Source organism: Ochlerotatus camptorhynchus, unplaced genomic scaffold, assembly GCF_037179485.1.
Source record: "Ochlerotatus camptorhynchus isolate MF236.1 unplaced genomic scaffold, CSIRO-AGI_Acam_v1.1 ptg000298l, whole genome shotgun sequence".
Classification (NCBI taxonomy): domain Eukaryota; kingdom Metazoa; phylum Arthropoda; class Insecta; order Diptera; family Culicidae; genus Ochlerotatus; species Ochlerotatus camptorhynchus.
In genome coordinates this window covers 324619-344747 of record NW_027040786.1, presented here as the reverse complement: position 1 = coordinate 344747, position 20129 = coordinate 324619, and the positions used below count along the sequence as shown (strand labels likewise).

General features: G+C 39.3%; 1 protein-coding gene across 2 annotated transcripts in view; it reads right to left on the bottom strand.

The window, feature by feature from the left end:
• Positions 1-5179: 5179 nt before the first annotated feature.
• Positions 5180-20129, bottom strand: part of LOC135706938 (probable serine/threonine-protein kinase cdc7) — a 163477-nt gene continuing 148527 nt past the window's right edge. For both annotated transcript variants that reach the window (XM_065228623.1, XM_065228624.1), the window contains 2 exons: positions 9010-9087; positions 5180-8938 (listed from right to left, as the gene is read on the bottom strand). In XM_065228623.1, the coding sequence (XP_065084695.1) occupies positions 7916-8938; positions 9010-9087 (1101 nt within the window). In that variant the 3' untranslated portion in view covers positions 5180-7915. The remainder of the gene's footprint in view (positions 8939-9009; positions 9088-20129) is intronic.

The window sequence follows — 20129 nt, the reverse complement described above, 5'->3', positions numbered from 1 at the left end:
ATGACCACTGAGATCCAATGACCACCAAATATATAAATAATCACAATTTAACTACATTTAATGCAGTTGCACAAATTAAGGCATACTTTGATTAAATTTACACAGCAATCTCAATTTATTTTTTTTTTTATTATAGAGATTTTTAGCCATAGGCTAGTTCATCTCTTACACAGCAATCAATTTTACAGATGGGGGTGACCCCGGCATATTGGTTAGAATCCATACCTCTCACGTCAAAGTCACGAGTTCAAATCTCACCCCCAGACAAATCACAAATGACCCAGTAGCGTTAAAAAAAAAAAAAAAAATTACGGATGTTTGGGATCTTCTGTTGTGGTGACCATTCGGATCCAATTTTAAGCATTAACATTAGCATCTAACAAGTTGCACAGTATCGTACACGCTTGAACAGAGACCCTGAGTTCGGTAGAAAAAATTACCGTCTTAGATCGGTAATGCTAAAAATTACAGATGTTTCGGTATTTTCTCCCTATATTGCTGAAAACTGTAAATGAATTGACCGAATTTCGGTAATTTCATTTTAATTTAACGAAACCGGTAAACATTTTTACCGGCACGTCTGTAAATCAGCTTCATCACTGACTTCGGTTAAATATTTTACTGAAGTTTCGGTAAACAAAGCGTTAAGGCCCAAGCGCAATGACAGCGGAAGCGGAACGGCAGCGGCAGCGGTAAAGCCCGATCTGAGTAAGCCTACTTATCGGATTGAAAACTAGTTAGAACCAAATCGACATCGGTTAGGCTTCTTGATGTCATTTGAGACAACTGTCAAACTTTCCGTTTACGTTTCGCTTCCGTCCACATTGCGTTTGGGCCTTTACATTACTGAGTTCGGTAACGTCAAATCCACCATTTACATTCATTTTTTTCGAAATAACTTCCAAAACATCACAATTTGGTGCAAGTTTCATATCAGGTTCGTGCCGAGTCCGGGTAGTGCTGGTTATTTCGGAACACCCGGAACAGGTTCCGGCAGGGCCTCTTTCAACACAATTTATTTTTATCACCAAAATACAGGCCAAAATATGCCGTGCGACATATCAAACTACATGATATTCAATATTATTGGATTTTCAAATGCATCAAAGTTCACAGTTCACTGGAATTACCCGACGGAGAAGGAGATGCAGAGTTGCGTGGTGTTGAGGACAATCAAGCTGATGCAATTAGAATCAGGGAAGAAATCATGCGCAATATTTTGTGAAAAGCGAAGTTCTTTTATGTATCGTTGCAATATAAATATAAAACTTCAACTCTAATTAATGTATTCAGAACAATCGAAATTGTTTCCCAACTTACATGAAAAGCTAACCTTTTCATTCTAGTCTTCTGTCTCTTCAAAACAATGACGTTATTTAAATTATTGATGAGGAATGAAAAAGAATAGTGATGAATTACTCGTCACTATCGTCCAGGTCCGTCTCTCCGTGATCATCTTGCGCATCAGTACTACCAGCTGTTGTCCATCCCATCTCAAAATCAAGCTTCTGCTTCTTGTATTGAAGCAGCTGCAATTGATATTCCAATTGCTGACTTGGTTGTTTCTGCTTTTCCAGCAGCATTTCCTTTTTGAAGCGGAATTTCTCCTCTTCCAGATGGAAAAGCTTGGTTTCAATCGCCAGCCGCTTTTCGTGAAGCGCGTATGATTTACGCGAATATCGGGCACAATCCGATATATGTCGGTTCATGTTACTGAGATCATCAGTCTGCTTCTCGAGGAGGACTTAACGGTAATTTCGCTCCTTCAGTTTCATCCGCACGGGCTGCATCATCATGCATAGGTTAGTTTTCCGTGACACTCGGTTCCTCGACGCAGGGGACTGTTGCTTGGTGTTCTTCAGTTGCGGCTGCACTAGACGAGGATTGCGTTCCAAAAACAGAACCTGAATTCACGAAAGGAGGATGTTGATAATGCTAGCAAATTTTTCAGTAGATTACCATTTTACCATTGTGATTGATCGCTATTTCCAATGAAAGGAGGCGAATGATGGTTTCTTCCAGATCGTTGAACGACTTCAGAGTATTTGGCCCACCTACAGTGGCCCTCAACTTTTTCTTGTTATGCTGCAGCTTGTGCTTTATCTGCAGCTTTTTTTCGGTCCAAAAATGAAGCAGAAAGCAGAGAGGTTTTGCATAGGAAGTATTTCTTGTCGTTTGAAACACACGATTCAACTTACCTTTTGCCAGGCTGCAACAGAATGAGTGGGAGGACCCAAACTGTTCAGTGAATCCGTAAGCGTCCACCATAAGGAAGTAACCGATTCCCGTGAACTTGTCACCTTATTTCTGTAGTAGATTTGGGCGATGAAAATAAACTAATGAAATAATTATTCAAAATAATGTAATAATATTTCTCAGTGTATGCTATTACCAACCCGCTCTATAAAGAACGCACTGCTTTCATGCTGTCAGTCAGTATAGAATCGCTATCCCTTACCGGAAGAAAGCTACCGATCGTATAATTGAAGGGGAATGATCGGGAAAAGAGCTCGGGTTTGGTTATTGCTTAATACGAGCAACGAGTATTCGGGATTTGTCAGCGCTTGTTGGTTGAGAGGGAAATGCGGAAACCCGATCATGACAATCAGCGGTAGTGGACTTGGTTCACGAGAGAGCTTCTCAAGCAAGGTAGCGAAAGCGAGAGCGTATGACACTCTACGATTCATTGAAGCAAGAAAGGTATAGAAGTTACGGGTCGTGAAAGAAAGGTGAGAAAGAGAGGACCTATCGATCAGATAAATGTTGGTTCTCTCGTGTGATCCGATAATCCGACGAACATTGGAGTTCGTCATTCTGTTGGCGATAGTTATCGCGATTAGTCGTACGTTCACTGCAAACAGCAATTTTAAAAATGGCCGGAAAGCGTCACGACAATTTCCTTTCGCAATGTCGGGATTTTCCTCCATAAAGGCCACAATGCAAGCGAATTGTCGCGTGTTTGTCTTTTTCTTCCTAAAATGTATAGAAAGATTCAAAACATTAATAAAATAAGTAAAAATATTCAAAACTTGAACTGACTCCATCTTGCGTGACTGCTTTTCACCTTTGAAAACTATGGTGAAAAAAATCCACGGGAAGCGTCACTTTTTTCACCGAAATCTCGGTGACGTGGCAACCATAATAACACCGAGTTCATCCAAGTTGTAACTTCGGATGAACTCTTTCACATTCTATCACTAGGGTGACTCCCGTAATAGGGTTGTGTTCACTTCACTTTGTTTTCACCGTGAAGTGACACCCATAATAAGGGCCTATGTCTCGTGGCCGTAGTGGACCGTTGGTTCTAAACAGCGTCTTGTAGGTAGTCCATTTCATGCAGCGGCGAATTTTTTGAGGACGCTCATCCGGAGTGCAATGTAGGCACGATTCCCTGCCGTAATGCGCCTTTGAATTTCTCTGCTGGTATGATTTTTGACCATCACCAGTGAGCCCACATACACGAACTCACACGAACTTGACCACCTCAATTTCGACACCGTCAACCTGAACTAGAGGTGGGAGGCTAACATGGTCTTCTCTAGAACCTCTTCCTCTCATGTATTTCGTCTTCGATGCATTGATGGCAAGTCCAATCCGTCTAGCTTCAGCCTTAAGTTTGATGTACGTTTCCGCCATTATTGTCTCAAAGTTCCTTACCATGACGTCGATGTCATCGGCGAAGCCAAGAAGCTGGATAGACTTCCTGAAGATCGTGCCAATCGTATCTATCCCAGCTCTTCTTATCACACCTTCTAACACGACTTTAAAGCAGACACGAACGTCCATAACTTTGCCGTAATCCCCTTCGAGATTCAAAGGGACTCGAGAGTGTCCCTGATACTCGAACATTGCACATCACTCGATCCATTGTCACCTTGACCTATTACGTCACTTTATCGGGAAATCCGTACTCGTGCATTCTCTGCCATAGCTGATCTCGATCGATTGTGTCGTATGCGGATTTGGTGTTCAATTGTATGTGTATTTAGAAGAGAAGAAGAACACGATGGCGATCGCTCCTCTTAGAAGTAAAATATAAACGTTGTTTTCATTTAAAGTAAGCAGGATATCACATTGACGATCCTGCCAGGTATGTAAATCTTGAAGAAGCATGAAATCAAATATGTATTTCCTGGGATCACTCATGTTTAATTGACTTGTAGCTCGTAATGTTCATGAACTAGATCCATCGCATCAAAACAAAAACATTGCATGCACTGAGTCTTCTATCTAGGAATAATATCAAAAAAGAGATTATACTGTGTAACAAAGGTTCTACTTACCTGCTCGGTGGATCAATATGAGTTTTACTAATACGAATCAAATTCGACCATTTTTGAAAAATCGATCGACAAATTTACTCATCGCTGAGTTCCTGCACTTTTGGTGATTATGAGTGAACTAAACTCAAATTTGGGTTGTTCTCATTCGCCGTGCAGCACTACAAAGCCGGTTTTCAGCTTGTTGGTGGTGCCATATTATAATTCTTATTCCTTTTCTAGTAATAGAATCAATGAGTTGCTTTACATGGGAATATCTGTTATTTAAATCCGTTCCAAATTCATGTTAATTGTATATTGACTCATGATTAAAATTCTGCGGAATGAAACATTCGGCAAAATGTCCTTCGGTGAAATGACATACCCCTGTGAAGGGCACCAGCTGTTGGGAGAACTACCCATCACCCACACCGCAAAGTTCGGGCAACTACGGTAGGCTGGGCATGTTGTTGGAATGGACATGGTTCTTGAATCGAATAAGACAAAGAGGTGCGCAGCGAGCAAGGTGATCCAGGCAAGGTGTAAAGCAAAGAAAAACTAAGCCTTGGCCTGAATAATAAGGTGAGTAAGATGAAAAGGACAATCCACAGCTCCGCCCATTGATTAAATGTATTTCTTTCCACTCTTTTTTCTCAGTCAAGTAAATCCATTCTTCATTTATTATTATATAGAATATATATTTATAATAATCTTCAATTTTATAAAATATAACAAAAAAAAAATCTCGTCTAAACATTGTTTACGTTTCGTGCAATATGTTTGTTTCTGTAATTTCAACATAAAGCATTGTAAACTACAAAAAAAAATCGTATATGATTTCCGTTCACACTCCCGGTTTTCAGGTTGTATATTTTATTCTTCATTTATTTCCAATTGAGTTCAATATTTTCCCACTATTATCTGCATGTTTGTTTGTTTGTTTGTTTGTTTGTTTGTTTGTTTCTAGGCGGCAAACTGTCATTAGGCTTGTTTATCTCTATGCATTTGTATCCTATGTAAGTGTGTTGAGTAATTATTTCCCCTCCTGCACCGGTTCCGTCGTCGTCGTTCCATTGTTGGCTGTCATCACTGGGACCCGAGCTTTTTTTTTTATCTCTTCTATTCCACTTTGGGAGAGTGTCGGTTTGTGTGTCGGGGTGTGTGTGTGTGTGTGTGTTTGTGTGGGCGTACGTGTTTGTTTGAATTTGTGCTATTTGTCTTGTCTTGTTGAACAATTTGCGTTCTGAACGCTACACAATACAAATATAGAAATATATTTTCCCGCTTTCTGGCTTGCTACTGCTGCTGTTGCCGCTCGTGTACAATGATAGCATTTTCTTTAATGTAGTTTTACTTTATGTTTGCTTTTGCACATATTTATTACACATCGACATAAATAGTTTTCATGTTAGTAGGTATATTTTTACTTTCATTTAGTAACTCAGCTTCTTGCCGTGAGTTTTGAGGGTGTTTCCTAAAATTATTGTATCTTTTTCTTTGCCCTTAGAGTGTATACTTAGTATAATTTAGTTGTCGTTTTTTTTCGCGTCTTGCTAGTTGTTTTTTTTTTATTTTGTTCAGGTAAGGTATGTGTGTGTGAGTGTGTGAAAATGTTTCATTTACGTTCTTTTTCATTGTGTGAGTCGTTTCTGCCGTCGCTGATGCGATGCTGCTTATTGTTTTTCACAAGTCTGTTTTGTTTTGTTGTTTTGTTTTTTGTTGTTTATCTTGTAAATATCAATATTTCTATAAAAATCTAACACTCATATAAGTATATTTTTGTTTGCACAGTTTTGCATTTTTCTGTGTGGGTGTATGTGTAAGTCTATGATTTATCTATACCTCACTTAGACTAAGCAACGTTTAAATTACACTCATTTTGCTATATGTATATGTATATAAATCTTCTGTTGCATCTCTTTTCGGCTAATTTTTGTAACGAAAACAAAAATCTCACTTAACTAAGAGTCGTTTTGCACTACAGAAACGTGTGAAAACTGATAGAAGCTTTAGAAAGGAGACCATTCAGACACCGATAACAGAAGGGTTGACATAGAGGGTAGGGATGGAGAAGGTAGATAAATAAATAAACCCGAAAGAAAGGAGAGTCCTTAACAACTACTAACAACTATAATTAATCGTGAAAAAATAAACAAAAACGATAGAAAATAAAGGTTGTAAACAAGAACCACACTGGAAAATGATTCAGACAAAAACAAACTGGATGACAGGTCTGCAATTGGTTCCCAGCAGACCTGAAAATATTGTAGACAGTTTTGACACCAATCTCTATTTTGAGTTCTCCATCGCGTTTATTCTTTAGGCTAGGGTTAATTTTGTATATTTTTGTTTAATTTCACAACGACATTTAAACGGGTTAATTGCACAATAGATGCCACTGTTTTCTTGTTAGTTGGCAGTTGGTACTAAGATTGTTTATCCGTCTTGTCTTAGTTTTTCTGTTTTCTTCTTTTAGCTAGTGTTATTGTTTACCATCGCTTACTGGCAGGATCATCATTTTTTTTTTGCATGAAACACAAACAGTTGACAGCTGACAAATCCACGATAGGCCAAAAGTTCAAATCAGGTGAGTAATGAATGAATTGATTTCTTGCGCTCTAGTTTCATAAATCTAAATCAAAACTTAAGTTATTCAGCAAATTTTGCAGCTGCCGCTAGCAGTCAAAACAATTAGGGCTAAATAGAACTTTTAAATAACCAACAAAGACAAATCATTCTATACGCGTCGAACAAATTTTGCTAATAAACGATCTCTCAAGCAACAAGAACTAGATTAGTAATGACCTGAGCTTTTACATACCATTAATTTTCGTTTAAATTGTTATTTTGAGTCGCCATTTTCGACATTCGATTTCATTACCCTTAATTTCAGGAGCGCTGACAATCAAAACTGTCACACGACGCCCAGCATCTGTCTACTACACATAGCGAACATAGATCACAAATAATCAGGTGAGAAAAATCAATCTTTTCGTAGATCAATTTCTGATTTCATTTTGCTTCTTCCTTTTCTCTTCCACTCACTATCTCACTCTCTCTCTCTCTCACTCGCTCTCTCATCTTTTACGCACACACGCAAACATTCACCTAAATCTAGTGCCTAAAATTAAAACAAGATGAGGTTATGTGCAAGTCGATTTTTCAACAACAAAAATTGAAACGAAGGAGTCAGGGGACTGCGCAAAACGAATCCAATAAATTAAATATTCCTTGTCAGTACCTCGTCCGTCCAGGAGAAGAAGCCGGAAACGATGCTATCGCTAAGTAATGTACTTTAATAATAAAAAAAATCCCCACGCTGCCAATCAAAACAACTCGAAAACAAAACCGATTCGTCGATCGAACCTACTACACACTAAATGATCAATAATTTAAGTGACGAATATAAAAAAAAATGAAAATATTGAGAATATAACCGTCGAAATTCCTATGTACAAAGCTCGATAGCGTTAACAAAATCAACAGAAAAAATAAATAAATATAAATATTTCTACACGTATATGTATGAGGGTGTGTGTATGCTCCACTCATCCGTCCGGGCGCTCATCACTCACGGGCACTCATTCCCACTCACGCCACACCGTTGCTGTTGTTGCTGTTGCTGAAGTCGTAGGCCAACCGCCGGACCTGCTGTCCTAACTAACATTCTTACACAGATTGAGACTACCCGTCTGGCTGTTGGTGCTGAGACACTCGTCGCTCTGTTTTAATACTATATTTGGCTCCAGGATGGAATGTTTCATCGACTTTCCGATGACCGAGTCACGCTGGCTGTAGTAGTCCTCCTCGTGGTTGTTGTTGTTATTGTTGATGCTGGTGGTGTTGTTGTTGTTATTGTTTGGTGACGAGATGTGATCCTGGTCTACTTCCATACCTTCGTCCTCATCGTAATTGGGCTCGGATTTGATGTTCTGTATCAGCGGGGGTTGTTCTTCGTCGGTTCCGCTCGAGTGGCCATTTGTTGGGGTTTCCGGTGGATTCGGTGTTGGCGTGGAAGGGGCAACCACGCTTACCGGGCTTGTCATGCCGCCGTTGTTGAGCCGAAGATTCAATGCCTTTGCCGCTGCTGCTGCCTGGATCACGTCCTCAATGCCTAGTTTCCGTTTTTCCGCTCGCATTTCCTGTTCGTACTGTTGGACCAGCTTCCGTTTGGAGTAGTACTTCTGATACTTTTGGCTATCGAGCATCTTCTTCGACGGATTGATCTGGTGGACGCCAAACTGTTGGAGGTTATTGTTGTTCATGGAGCTGAGGTTATTGTTGAGGTTGGCATTGTTTGCGTGGGAGCTGTTGTTGTTATTGATACTGTTGGCATTGTTGTTCAGGTAGTCTTCGTTCAGTACTGCTGCAGCGGCTGCATGCTTGGCTTTCATCAGTTCCTTGAAACTGTTCCGGCTGGCAAGCTGTTGTTGCTGAGCAGCAGCGGCAGCGGCCGCAGCTTGCTGAGCCTGTTGCACGGCCTGCTGCTGCTGGGCATGGGCAACGGCTTGTGCTTGCTGCTGGGCTGCTTGGATCAGCTGCTGACGCTGTTGAGCCAAACTCTGCTGATGCTGAGCCATGTTCTGCTGCTGCTGGTAGATGCGTTGCTGTTCCTGCAAGCGAATTGCGTGCTGCTGTTGCTGCTGCTGATAGTCACGCTCCTCGGCATCGTTGGTACTCTGTGGGTGAAGGACGGAGGCATTGTATTAGAAATCAAAAGATTTCAACGAACTTGAAACGGCAAACTCACCTCACCGTGCAAGCCCTTGACTTGCAAAGCTTCCGCCACCTTTAGGAAGTTGGGCAGGTCCTCATACTTGACATTCACCTGGGGAGAAATAGAAATTAAATCGCTTTTTAGTTTGGGTGTTCAGGCAGTTGTTAAGCTGGCTTAACATAGGGAAAGCATGTGGTATTTAACAAATAGCATTAGTGTGCTGTGTTTTCTGTAGTTGATTTGAATTGCCTTGTTGGTCAGAGTGTAAGTGATAAACATAAGAATTGGCTGTCTTAGCCATGAGTGTACCAATTAGCCACTCATGATCCAATAACCGCTCACTAGTGTCAACAACTGATACTTTCTCAATTCTAGTTATCTAATTGAGAGCAACGCTGTTTGGCATTATTCTGTTTTGCACATTTGCCGTTTGCGGCATAAAAGCCTGTTGGCGAAAATATCAAGACTGTTTAATAATCTTGAATTGTTCATGAGCTTTTCTTTTATCATAGGTTAATAAGAAGGCAAATGATCTATTTATGAGTATTTTCTTCTTTGCATTTCAATCTTATTGCTTATCGCATATTAGCTTATTGCGTACTCTCAGCTTAGTGTTCTACTTCCACAGTTATTAATTGAGAGCATTTTTTGCCTGTACCATTTTTGCATTAGTATAATTGTGTGGTAAGTACAACCATATTATATGCCCAGGGAAGTCAAGATATTGTCCAACCTGAAAAATTCCAAGATCTGACCGAGAATCGAACCCAGACTCCTCCAGCAGGATCTTGTTTTGTTGCTGCGCCTTTACTGGCTGAGCTAAGAGAGGCGCCTATGAGTATAATTAGTGTTTTTCGGCATTTATTTCGAACGACCACTAAGCCAAACAGCATAATTCCAAGTAGAATTATGCCAAATTGATAACTCTCATCTAATGTGGTCCATATTTTATTTTCTGCTCTTCTCATGCTCATGCTCATTCAGTATACAACATTGGCTACAAGCAAAATAAGTCTCTCTTACATCCAATGCAATTTATTACATCCTCTGCATATGTTTCATACAACGCATGTAATGGCAGTTCTCGCAATTTACAGATCTAGGCAGAGTAAAACCAAAAAAATAGTTTGTTCAAAATGCCAAAATAAGCGATTTGGAAAAGTTAAAAAAAAAATTAAAGTTGATCAAATGATATTCAGTACATGTAAGTTACAATAAGAGGTTGTAAAGTATGTGTTTGACACATACAACCAGGCGATGTTGCTTTCATAGCGTCACAATCAGGGATTTTATGATTCGTGAGCGTTCACTCAGAGTGAGCTGATTTTGGCGCTCTTAAGGCAGAATTGACAGGTTTTATGATTCAAAAACATTCGTTTGAACCTCTTTTAGTAACTTACAAGTATATTACATCATTATTACATCTAATGGTTTCAAATTCCCTAAAAACATTTTTTTTTATAGCTAGTGAGTTTGCACTTGATAGGCTGAGCGACAAGGGGTTGGATTTCTCTCCGACTGTCAATAGCCTTGGCGATAAAGAACAGGTTCCAGGCAGGAGCAAATCGCTCGCATTAGTGAGATCAGTACTTACTTGAGTAACAGCATCCCAAAAACGCCAACCACCAAATACGGTACACACCTGTGCAAGCAGGTAATAGGGTAAATATTTGATATAAGCACTTTTAATCGGCTTCCGAATGTTAACAGTATCACAGTACAATTATGCGTTGTTTTATAGAATTCTAATAGATTAATTCTATAATTTGTATATTTAATTGCTATTTGTCCTGCAGCTGCTCCGTATGGACACAACGTTAAATGAAAACGATAAAGACAATTTTTGATGTCCATTTTATAAAGTCTGGAACGCGCAAAAATTGGTCAACTTCAAATTGGTGTATTTCTGTTGAAATGCATTAAAAAAAACCTGAAATGCTGCATTTGGAAGTTGAGTGTATATATAATGGTTACTATGATGAGTTTTCAAAGTTTGCTCTCTAGTATTCAAAATGACGTCCAAGCAAGAGGAGCATCGTGTCAAAATGTTGCTCGCACAGTAAGAGAATCCAACGTTCTCACACTCCAAGTTGGCAAAATTGCTGGATATAGCCAAATTGACCGTGACAACCGTTTTAAAAGTGTTCGGGGAGCGTCTGTCGACCACGAGGAAGCGTGGAAGCGGCGGCAATCGTAATCCGGACGTGGCACCGACGACGAAGAAGGTGGCCGTGAAATATAAGCGGAATCCTAACCTCTCCATCCGGGACGTCGCTGGCAAGCTCAATGTCTCCCATGCTATTGCGCAGCGGGCTAAGAAACGAACTGGGTTGTCGACGTTTAAGAAGGTGAAGGTGGCGAACCAAGATTACAAACAAAACACGTCGGCAAAGCAGCGGTCCCGAAAGCTGTATACGAATCTGCTAGCAAAGTTCGACTGTGTCGTTATGGACGACGAAAATTCATGTAAATTACAAGAAGAGCCTGAAACATACAACCTGTCAAACGGCGCCGGTGGTGTAGTGGTAAGCGTGATTACCTCTCACCCCAGCAGGCCTAGGTTCAATCCCAGTCGGCGCCGCCGGGATGTTCTGAGGCATAACATCTCTGATCACGCCTTCCTTCGGATGGGAAGTAAAGCCGTTGGCCCCCGGTTCATGAGTTGATGGGTCGATAGGTAGGGTCCAGGTGTGGGAGCTGCCTTCCTGTCACGTCGGTAGCATTGGTACACAACACGGAAAATAAGATACACGGCAAACAAACCAAAGGAAAAAAAAATAAAAACTGGCAATTTCACATTCAAAGAGTTACACTCAGTGATTTTATTACTCGTGAGCGTTCACTCAGAGTGAGCGCTCACGAATAATAAAATCGTTGATTTTGACGCTCTGAAAATGATATACTTTTTAACCTCTTCTTATAACTTACTTGTAAAACATATCATTATAGCATCTATTGAATCTACAATTCCGAAAAACATTTATAGCAAAGTGAGTCGAAGCATTCCTGCTGAACATAGGCCTAGTCAATTGACAAAGGCTAGATAAACTTAAAATTTAAACTTTTTTCTATATACTTGAACTCTAACAAAATATTTTTCGGTGCAATTGGAGGGGTGGGGGATAGCCACCCTCCTTGCCCCCCTAAATCAGCCGAAAAATATATTTTTTTAGAGTTCAAGTATCTAGAAAAAAGTTTAAACTTTAAGTTTAACTAGCCTTTGTTATTTTTCCCAATAATCTGACATATTGAAATATTTTCAAAGTTCTACCACAGACAAACAGACGTAACTCTTTGAAAAAGTTTTTCTTGAAAACATAGTATCTCAAAACATAGGACCTCAGTAGCGACATCTTTCAGGCTTCTCGCGGAAAACAAGCTTGCTCGCTAACTCGCAAACAATATTGCATAAAAGTTCTATAGAATGTATAGAAACGTCAAAGTGATCCGATGCCAGCGCTGCGGCGAGTAGTTCGCGGAACTGATAATATTCAAATCAACCGTTAAATGCGTGAATGAAGATACACAATGAAGAGTTACGTCTGTTTGTCTGTGGTTCTACTAATTAGCTTGTTTTTCAACAGTCTGGCAATTCAAAGGTTGAAAATGTTGGCTAGAATTCCAAAGAAGTTTTTAGCTCGAGAGATAATTTCAATGAGTTCTCCAAGGGAATTTTAAGGAGAACCCTTGCAACATTCTAAGAAGAAATTTAACAAAGTTCTGAGGAAATTTTCAGGAGTGTTCTGAGGAAAGTTTCTAGTAAATTATTAGCAAACTTCAATAGCAGATCTGGAATGAATTTCAAAAGCTTTCTGAAAAATGCTTATAGGTTAATCTGAAGAAATTACAAAAGGAACTGTAATGAATATAACAAGAGTATTTTATAAATAGAATATACTGAAGTGCGACGTTTCATGAGAATACTTACAATACTGTAGAGTGAATTTAGAGAAAAAAAATCAGCCGGTGGTGAACATTTGAAGGGATTTCCAATTAGAATCAAATTTGTTTCTAGTGTGTCAGAAATTTTAATTGTGAATATATCTAGACAGAGCTTGAATAAGGGCGAAATTCACAAATGTAAACAAACTGATGTTAATGCATCACGTTATACTACTATTAAAATGCTGCACAACGATATTTTTTTATATTGTACATCCTTAAATCCGGGCGAAATCATCTTTTTTTTACAAATTCAGTTACTTCGGAGCAATACAAGATACTATAAATCAAAAAGGCGCATGCAATATTTTCATTTTTTTTTCGAGCTGTAAAAAATTAATAATAATATTTTTATTCATCTCACAATAATGCTAACCAATAATTTAATAATTAGAAATAGTGCAGTTTTTGAAATGGGTTTACAGTTTATTTAACATTAAATTATTCTGGTTCAAAATTTCAGATTAATTTTTCTCAGTTCAAGCCCATTGCAACATTGGCCCTTATTCCAGCTCTATCTAGATATATTTTTTAAATCATCACAATTGGGTGGAAAACAAAATAATATTGTCGACTTTTGTGTTAAACTTTATTCCTTTGATTTGGTTTGTTTTCCATCGATCTTGTTTTCCGTGATGAGCGCCAATGCTACCGACGGCAGGGAGGCAGCTCCTACACCTGGACCCTACCACCTATCGACCCATCAACTCATGAACCGGGGACCGAAGGAAGGGGTGATCAGAGATTTTATGCCTCAGAACATGCCGGCGGCACCGATTGGGATTGAACCCAGGCCTGCTGGGGTGATTAGTAATCACGTTTACCTTTACACCAGGGGCACCATTCCCTGAACTTTATTCCACGATGGTCTTAAACCGATCAAAAGTGTAATTTTTTTTAATTTAATTTCTAACCAATACTATAAGAAAAATCTAAAATAAAATGTTGCTAACAGATGTTCGAGTTAATTAAAATGGTGATTATTGAAAAACTATTATCGAATAAAATGGTAGATCTCTACCAAGATTAGGTTTAAGATATAATTTTGTAACTTGTTAAAGATAAATAGATGAGATAAGATGAGGAATTAGGAATATCTTTTATAAAAATCAGAAATGTTTCAGTGTGTAACAAGAGGCGTACAGTCTCTGAAAAATTTGTCGAAACATTCGAAGTGTGGAAAGTGCAATTCGTTGCGATAATCGTCTAATTAGAGCATATTTTGTGTTGTGAAAACAGTAAAAAAGTTATCCAATCGGACATATTGTAGTCAGGGTGGCCAGATTATTTTTTTCATCATCGGTAACTTCTCAAACCTTTATCGGTAGTTATCGGTAGGCCGTCTTAGGAATTCTTAAGACGGCCTACCGATAACTACCTTAAGGTAATACTCTAAGGAAGCCTTAGCGTGAAACTTTAAAGGCACAAATGTCAGCTTCCACAAAACATACAAATTTGAAATTGCTACTCCTTGTTTGCTGTGCAACTACAAACAGAGAGTAGCAATTTCAAATGTGTATGTTTTGTGGAAGCTGACATTTGTGCCTTTGAAGTTTCACGCTAAGGCTTTCTTAGAGTATCACCTTAAGGCTTTCCAAATACTTGAAACCTTTGTGAGTAGGGGGGGGGGGGGGGACTCTGCTCCAGAACAATACGCTGTCCTTCAGTTCTTCTGCTTTAAACTAGAAATATTAAGGGATTTGTACCTAAATTATCTTGCAACTAGCATTTCACCTGACTTTTATTTTTGATTCAATTTACGTGAAAAATAATTGATTGCATCGCAATATTTTGCACATTTATTGGTGCCATTAATTTACCAACTAAGATCAATTAATCAATAAAGTTAGAATATTGTCTTTGAACCCAAAAACTAGTTTAATTTTAGAGGAATACGGAATATTAAGGTGATTGCAATTCTGTTCGATTGCAATACTCACAAATCTAATGGGAATGTTCGATTGGTTCAGATTTTGACAGTCCATTTCACTCAAAACATAATCTATCTCTCTGAGTATTTCTACTTTAAACGTGTCGAAATCAATATTTCTAATTCTAATGCAAATTCTGACTACACGGTAAACAAAACATAAGTATTGAACATGTTTTTTTTTTCAAGATAACTAAAAATCTGTGATTCTCGGTAGGAAAAGTGATAAATCGGAAGTTTTCAACCTTTCGTCTGTGAATCGGTACCCTAATAAAAAATGACCATAAACGAACGATAACCCAAATGATTGAACTATTCCAAAAATGGTTTGGATGATACCCCGAACACGTCGTTAAGCAAATTAACCATACAATTTTTATTAGGGTAGGCATCCCGAAAATCGGTAGGACTACCGATAAATCGGTAGATCTGGCCACCCTGATTATATTGTACACTGTTAGAAAAAAGTACCCAAAATTAAGTTCTTTTCACTCATCTCGGCACTATAGTGCAGGAACCCAAAAGTAGGTAAAGCGGATCAAAGTAATTTTCATTTACTTGTGTGCAGTTCGTATGGAATTTTCCACTGGCTTTTTAACCAAAAGTAAGTTAGTTGTACCCAACAGTAGGTAAATATGATTATACTCAACGTTGGGTTCCCACACTTTACTACCCCTGTTGGGTGGTTTTGCTCCTCCGTTTTTGACAACATTAGAAGGAGAAAAGGAGACAAACTAGTCAATAGTAGGTAAAAGTGAACTTTCCGTTGGGTACTTTTTTCTTACCGTGTATACTGTTGTGTTATTGTCGACATCAGACTAGCATTGGGCGATCTTGAGAATCCAATTCCTCTTTGCGTACTAGAGCATCTCCACCGCTGTTTCTAAATCACTTTTGGAAACTGAGTCAGCATGACTTCCGCCTGTGACCAATGCGCTAAACCAGTTAAAGACGACGAAGAATCCGTCTCCTGCATGGCTTTTTGCGACAGGATGATTCACCTAAAGTGCGGCGGCACAAAGCTGAATAAGGCTTTTCTGAATATTGTCCACACTAGCCCGAACCTGTTTTGGATGTGTAACGAGTGCGCGAAGCTGATGAAATGTGCTCGGTTCTAAACTGCCATCTCGTCGTTCGGCAGTGTGATTAATTCTATCACCGAGAGACAGGAAATCGCACACCCTGAGCTTAGGAAGGAAATGGCTAGGCAAGAACAGCAGATCGCTCAGCTATCAGAACGAATCACATTGACAACTCCGACAAACTCCGATTTCATGCGTCAACCGCCATTTAAACGGCACCGTGACTAGCAAACTACTAGTTGGTGGTTCTAAAGCAGTAACAAGCGACAATGCCTTTACCGAGGTCCTTACTGTCCCTGAACCCACCGAGCTGTTTTGGCTGTACCTTTCTCGTATTCATCCCAGCGTGAAATCAGAGGCAATCGAGAAGCTGGTCAAAGGTTGTGTACAGTGCGAAGATCCGATTAAGGTTGTGCCGTTAGTCAAAAAATGATCCGACATCAGCCATATGAGCTTCATCTCGTACAAAGTCGGAACGGATCCCAAACTACGCGAAGCTGCTCTTAGATCGGATACATGGCCGAAAGGAATTTTGTTCCGTGAATTTGAAAACGGTTCAAAAAACATGTGGTTGCCTCGTTTGAACACGCCTACCATCACGATCTCTCCTATTCCGGGACCTTCCGAGTTCTCGACTCCCATTTCCGGACTAGACCCAGTCTGCCGATTCAGAATTGGATTTTGCGTTGTGAATTGGAGCGCTGTAGACCAGAACGCACTGCCTGTCGCATTATGGGAGACGCTTCAAGCACCTGCCGGCTGTTTCCAGTTGAGAAGCACTTATGACCGCCTTTTGGAAGCTTATGGTTGCTTCAGCCCAGTCGTGCCGATTCCTGCCAGCACTCAGCATAGTCGTCCTGGCCCTGTGGCTGGATATGGATCAGGAGTCTTCCAGCTTGCTTCTACAGGCAAGCACAATCAATATATTGACAATTCACTGCCTGATGCCGATCAAATTTTCAGCAATTCGGACTATGTTAGTCATTGTGATGATGTGTCTGTAACATCCAATCCTGGGAACCCGGAACGCACCGTAGAAAGCCTCTTGGAAGCCCCCAATCCCTCCGCGTCAGTCCTGCCGTCAGCAGCCTTCGTTCGCCATAGTCGTTCCGGACCTGCTGTCGGATGTGGAGAGGAGGTCTTACAACCCACCCACTATGGCGAGTATTCATTCAGACTAGATGATGGTCAGTTATTGCCTGATGTATCTGTGATTTCCAGTAAATCTACTGGTGGAAGAGTCCTTGTAGCTTTCGGTAGCGGGTTGGAGGCAATGGCCATCGAGAACGATTCATGGAACAATGTTGAGCAGGTACTCCCGAATCCTTCGAGGCTAAACGATGCGTCTTCGTTATCCCCGAATGGTCCATCTGCTCATCCGGAACACATCGTAGATGTTTCTACGATTTCCAACTGCTTCTGGACCACCAGTCCAATCGTTTAGAGCTGATTTTATGTACAACATTAAAAGGACTATTGCAAGGTTATGATCATTTTATAAGCCTTGGTTTTAAAAGACTTATGCTCAAAATGCTAAAATATTTACCGAAGTAGGAAAAATTTAAAATTAAATCAGACTCCGATTTAAAAAAAAAATCTGTCACTGTCTGGTGAATATAAGATTCAGATATCGATCAAAACATGACGTAACCTTAAAAAATCCATTCTTTGGATCTTAATTCTTAAAACCAGTTTATCGCTTTTGCACTCTTGGTAATTATTAGATCTGATTTTCTTCCTAATGTTATTGAGCATGATTTCCATCATCTTTATCAATTATTTGAATAAATTGATCTGGAACATCGCGATTAGCCATAAATCCCTCCAATAAGTTCTCGGTACATCTTTAATCTACCGATTGGACAAAAAATAATGCTACATATAGCTGTTTTTTAAAGATTTCGTTTGCGTTTTGTGCACGCACATGCAGTATTTAGCATAAGAACACGGGGCGTTTCTGTGGTTGGAAAATAGTGACTTCCAAATCTATCACATATTACAAATTCGACAGTGAGCATGCATAAGGGCGTGACCGTGGTGATCGATTCTCTTTTTTATTAATAACTCGCTTGGATTAACATTTCTCGGTGCGTATGCTGTTGCTTTTGATAGCCAAGTACAACCTGTTACAGCACTTTGGACAAATTTCAGAAAATTGCTTTTCTTAGCTGTAGGAATTGAAAGAGAAATTCGATGAAGAGAATCGATCATCACATGGGCCTTTGTGCATGCTCACTGTCAATTTCTCGGTGCATTTTCTGTTGCTATGCCTCGCCTCCATCAGCAAAAAATCCAGAAATTTATCAACCTTTCTATAGCATAATTTTCTAAGAAGGATGGACTTACACAGCTTATCTAAAAGTATAATTAGAGGTACCGTCTTATAATTTCGAAGCTTGGTAAAGAAATCTCCAATCTGTGATAGGGAAATCTCTTTTTTCCACCATAGAAATACCCTGTTCTATTATTCAAAATACTGTATGTGCGTTCACAAAACGCACGAAATCTAAAAAAATCGTATTTTCGGACATAGGGTAGAGTGCTACTTCGTCGTAATCGCCCATTTCCGTTCTATCGATCAGAAAAGATCAATAATATAAATGATTTCACCGTGCACAAATCAATAATAGGTTTGTTCCAATGCGTTAGTTCATTAGCCACAACATAAACCCTGTTAGAGCGCATTGTATGAATATTTACGCTCATTGTTCTCAAAACAAAAGAAGCGCTCCTAACGAATTCTCTTTTTCTACGTTTATCCGTAGGACGAAGAAAATCTAATGGCGTTTCAATGCGTTAGGACGGAATTGAAACTCGTAGAACGAATTTAGAATCAAGAAGCAGTATTAGATTTTGAACAATATCTCAACAGTTTGTGACTCTTTATCAAATCCAACGGTACGTATGGAAAGGTGGATAAATTTAGAAGTCATCTTTGACAGAAATATTCCATTTTCGGTTAAAATTCGTTAAGAAAAGAGAGGTAAAGCACGGGTTGTTCTTAGTAAGACGGAAATTACATCAAAAACCCTATTATGGTTTTCGTTATGCCTAAGAAAAAATCTTATGTCATTGCTAGCACACCTTCATCGATTTAGGTGTAGAAACAGACTCTTTTCATCTACAAATACAAATAACACGCCAAAGTCACGAGTTTATATCTCATCCCTAAACAAGTCACAAACGACCCAAGAGCGTTACAGTGACCATAAAAACACTAGTTTTATTGAAATCTTCTTTTTTAAAAGCAGCGATTTTTTCCTCTTCCATAAAAATATGTTTAAACATAACTAAATCGTGCAATAATCTAATTATTTGAGTAGTTCGAAGCTACATTTCATCAACCCGAAATTTACAATGGAATACTGTTATGAGATTCATTAAATTACAAATTTATTACTAATTGCGCTCTACGAAAAAGTCATATACATTTCGGTTCCTTGAGACTGACACATGTAAGTGGCCCTTTTGACATAAGAATTAGTTGAAAGAAACGAGAAAATCAATTCAATCAAACGTTCTCTTTGTCGACTTGCTTATGTTTCGGTTCGAGAACACTAAATTTTTTCATGAAATGTTTGTTTACGTTCCATGATCCAATATGGATTACATCTCGTGTAAAATTAGTTATTTCAAAGTGTGTACCAGTGTGTTTTTAGTCAGAGATGTAAATTTTCCCCTGCCTGATAGTGGTGTTGGTATGCGTGGGCGAGCTATCTGTTACGCCAAACCGATGATAAAATGCGTTGTTTAGAAAAGCGGATACGTCCTTTCAAAAAAAGTAATCGAGAGTTGTAGAACGCAGGATCGGTATCCCTCAGGCGAGGTTGATCCACTTCGGAGTGCTTGTGCCATCGAGGCGACGGGGCTCGTTTCCTGCAGCCAGTGATCTCGACAGGAACTGCTGCCTTGCTACTGCTGCTGCTACTATCTGCTCACCCGCCGTCCGAAGCGAAAATGAGATGAGGCATGACAGCAGCACTGTTTTAAAACTTTTCAGATTCAAGCAGAACGATGTGCAACCAGGCATGGAAAATCATTTGCATTCATTCCATACATTCATTTACATTCATTTGCCTCTAAATTTTTTCATCAACAGCATTCCGCAAAATAATGTATAGAGCTTTTGAAGGTTTTGTTATTAACTACAACTTTTGTTCATAACTCAAATCTGTATCTTTAATGCATCACGAACTAGA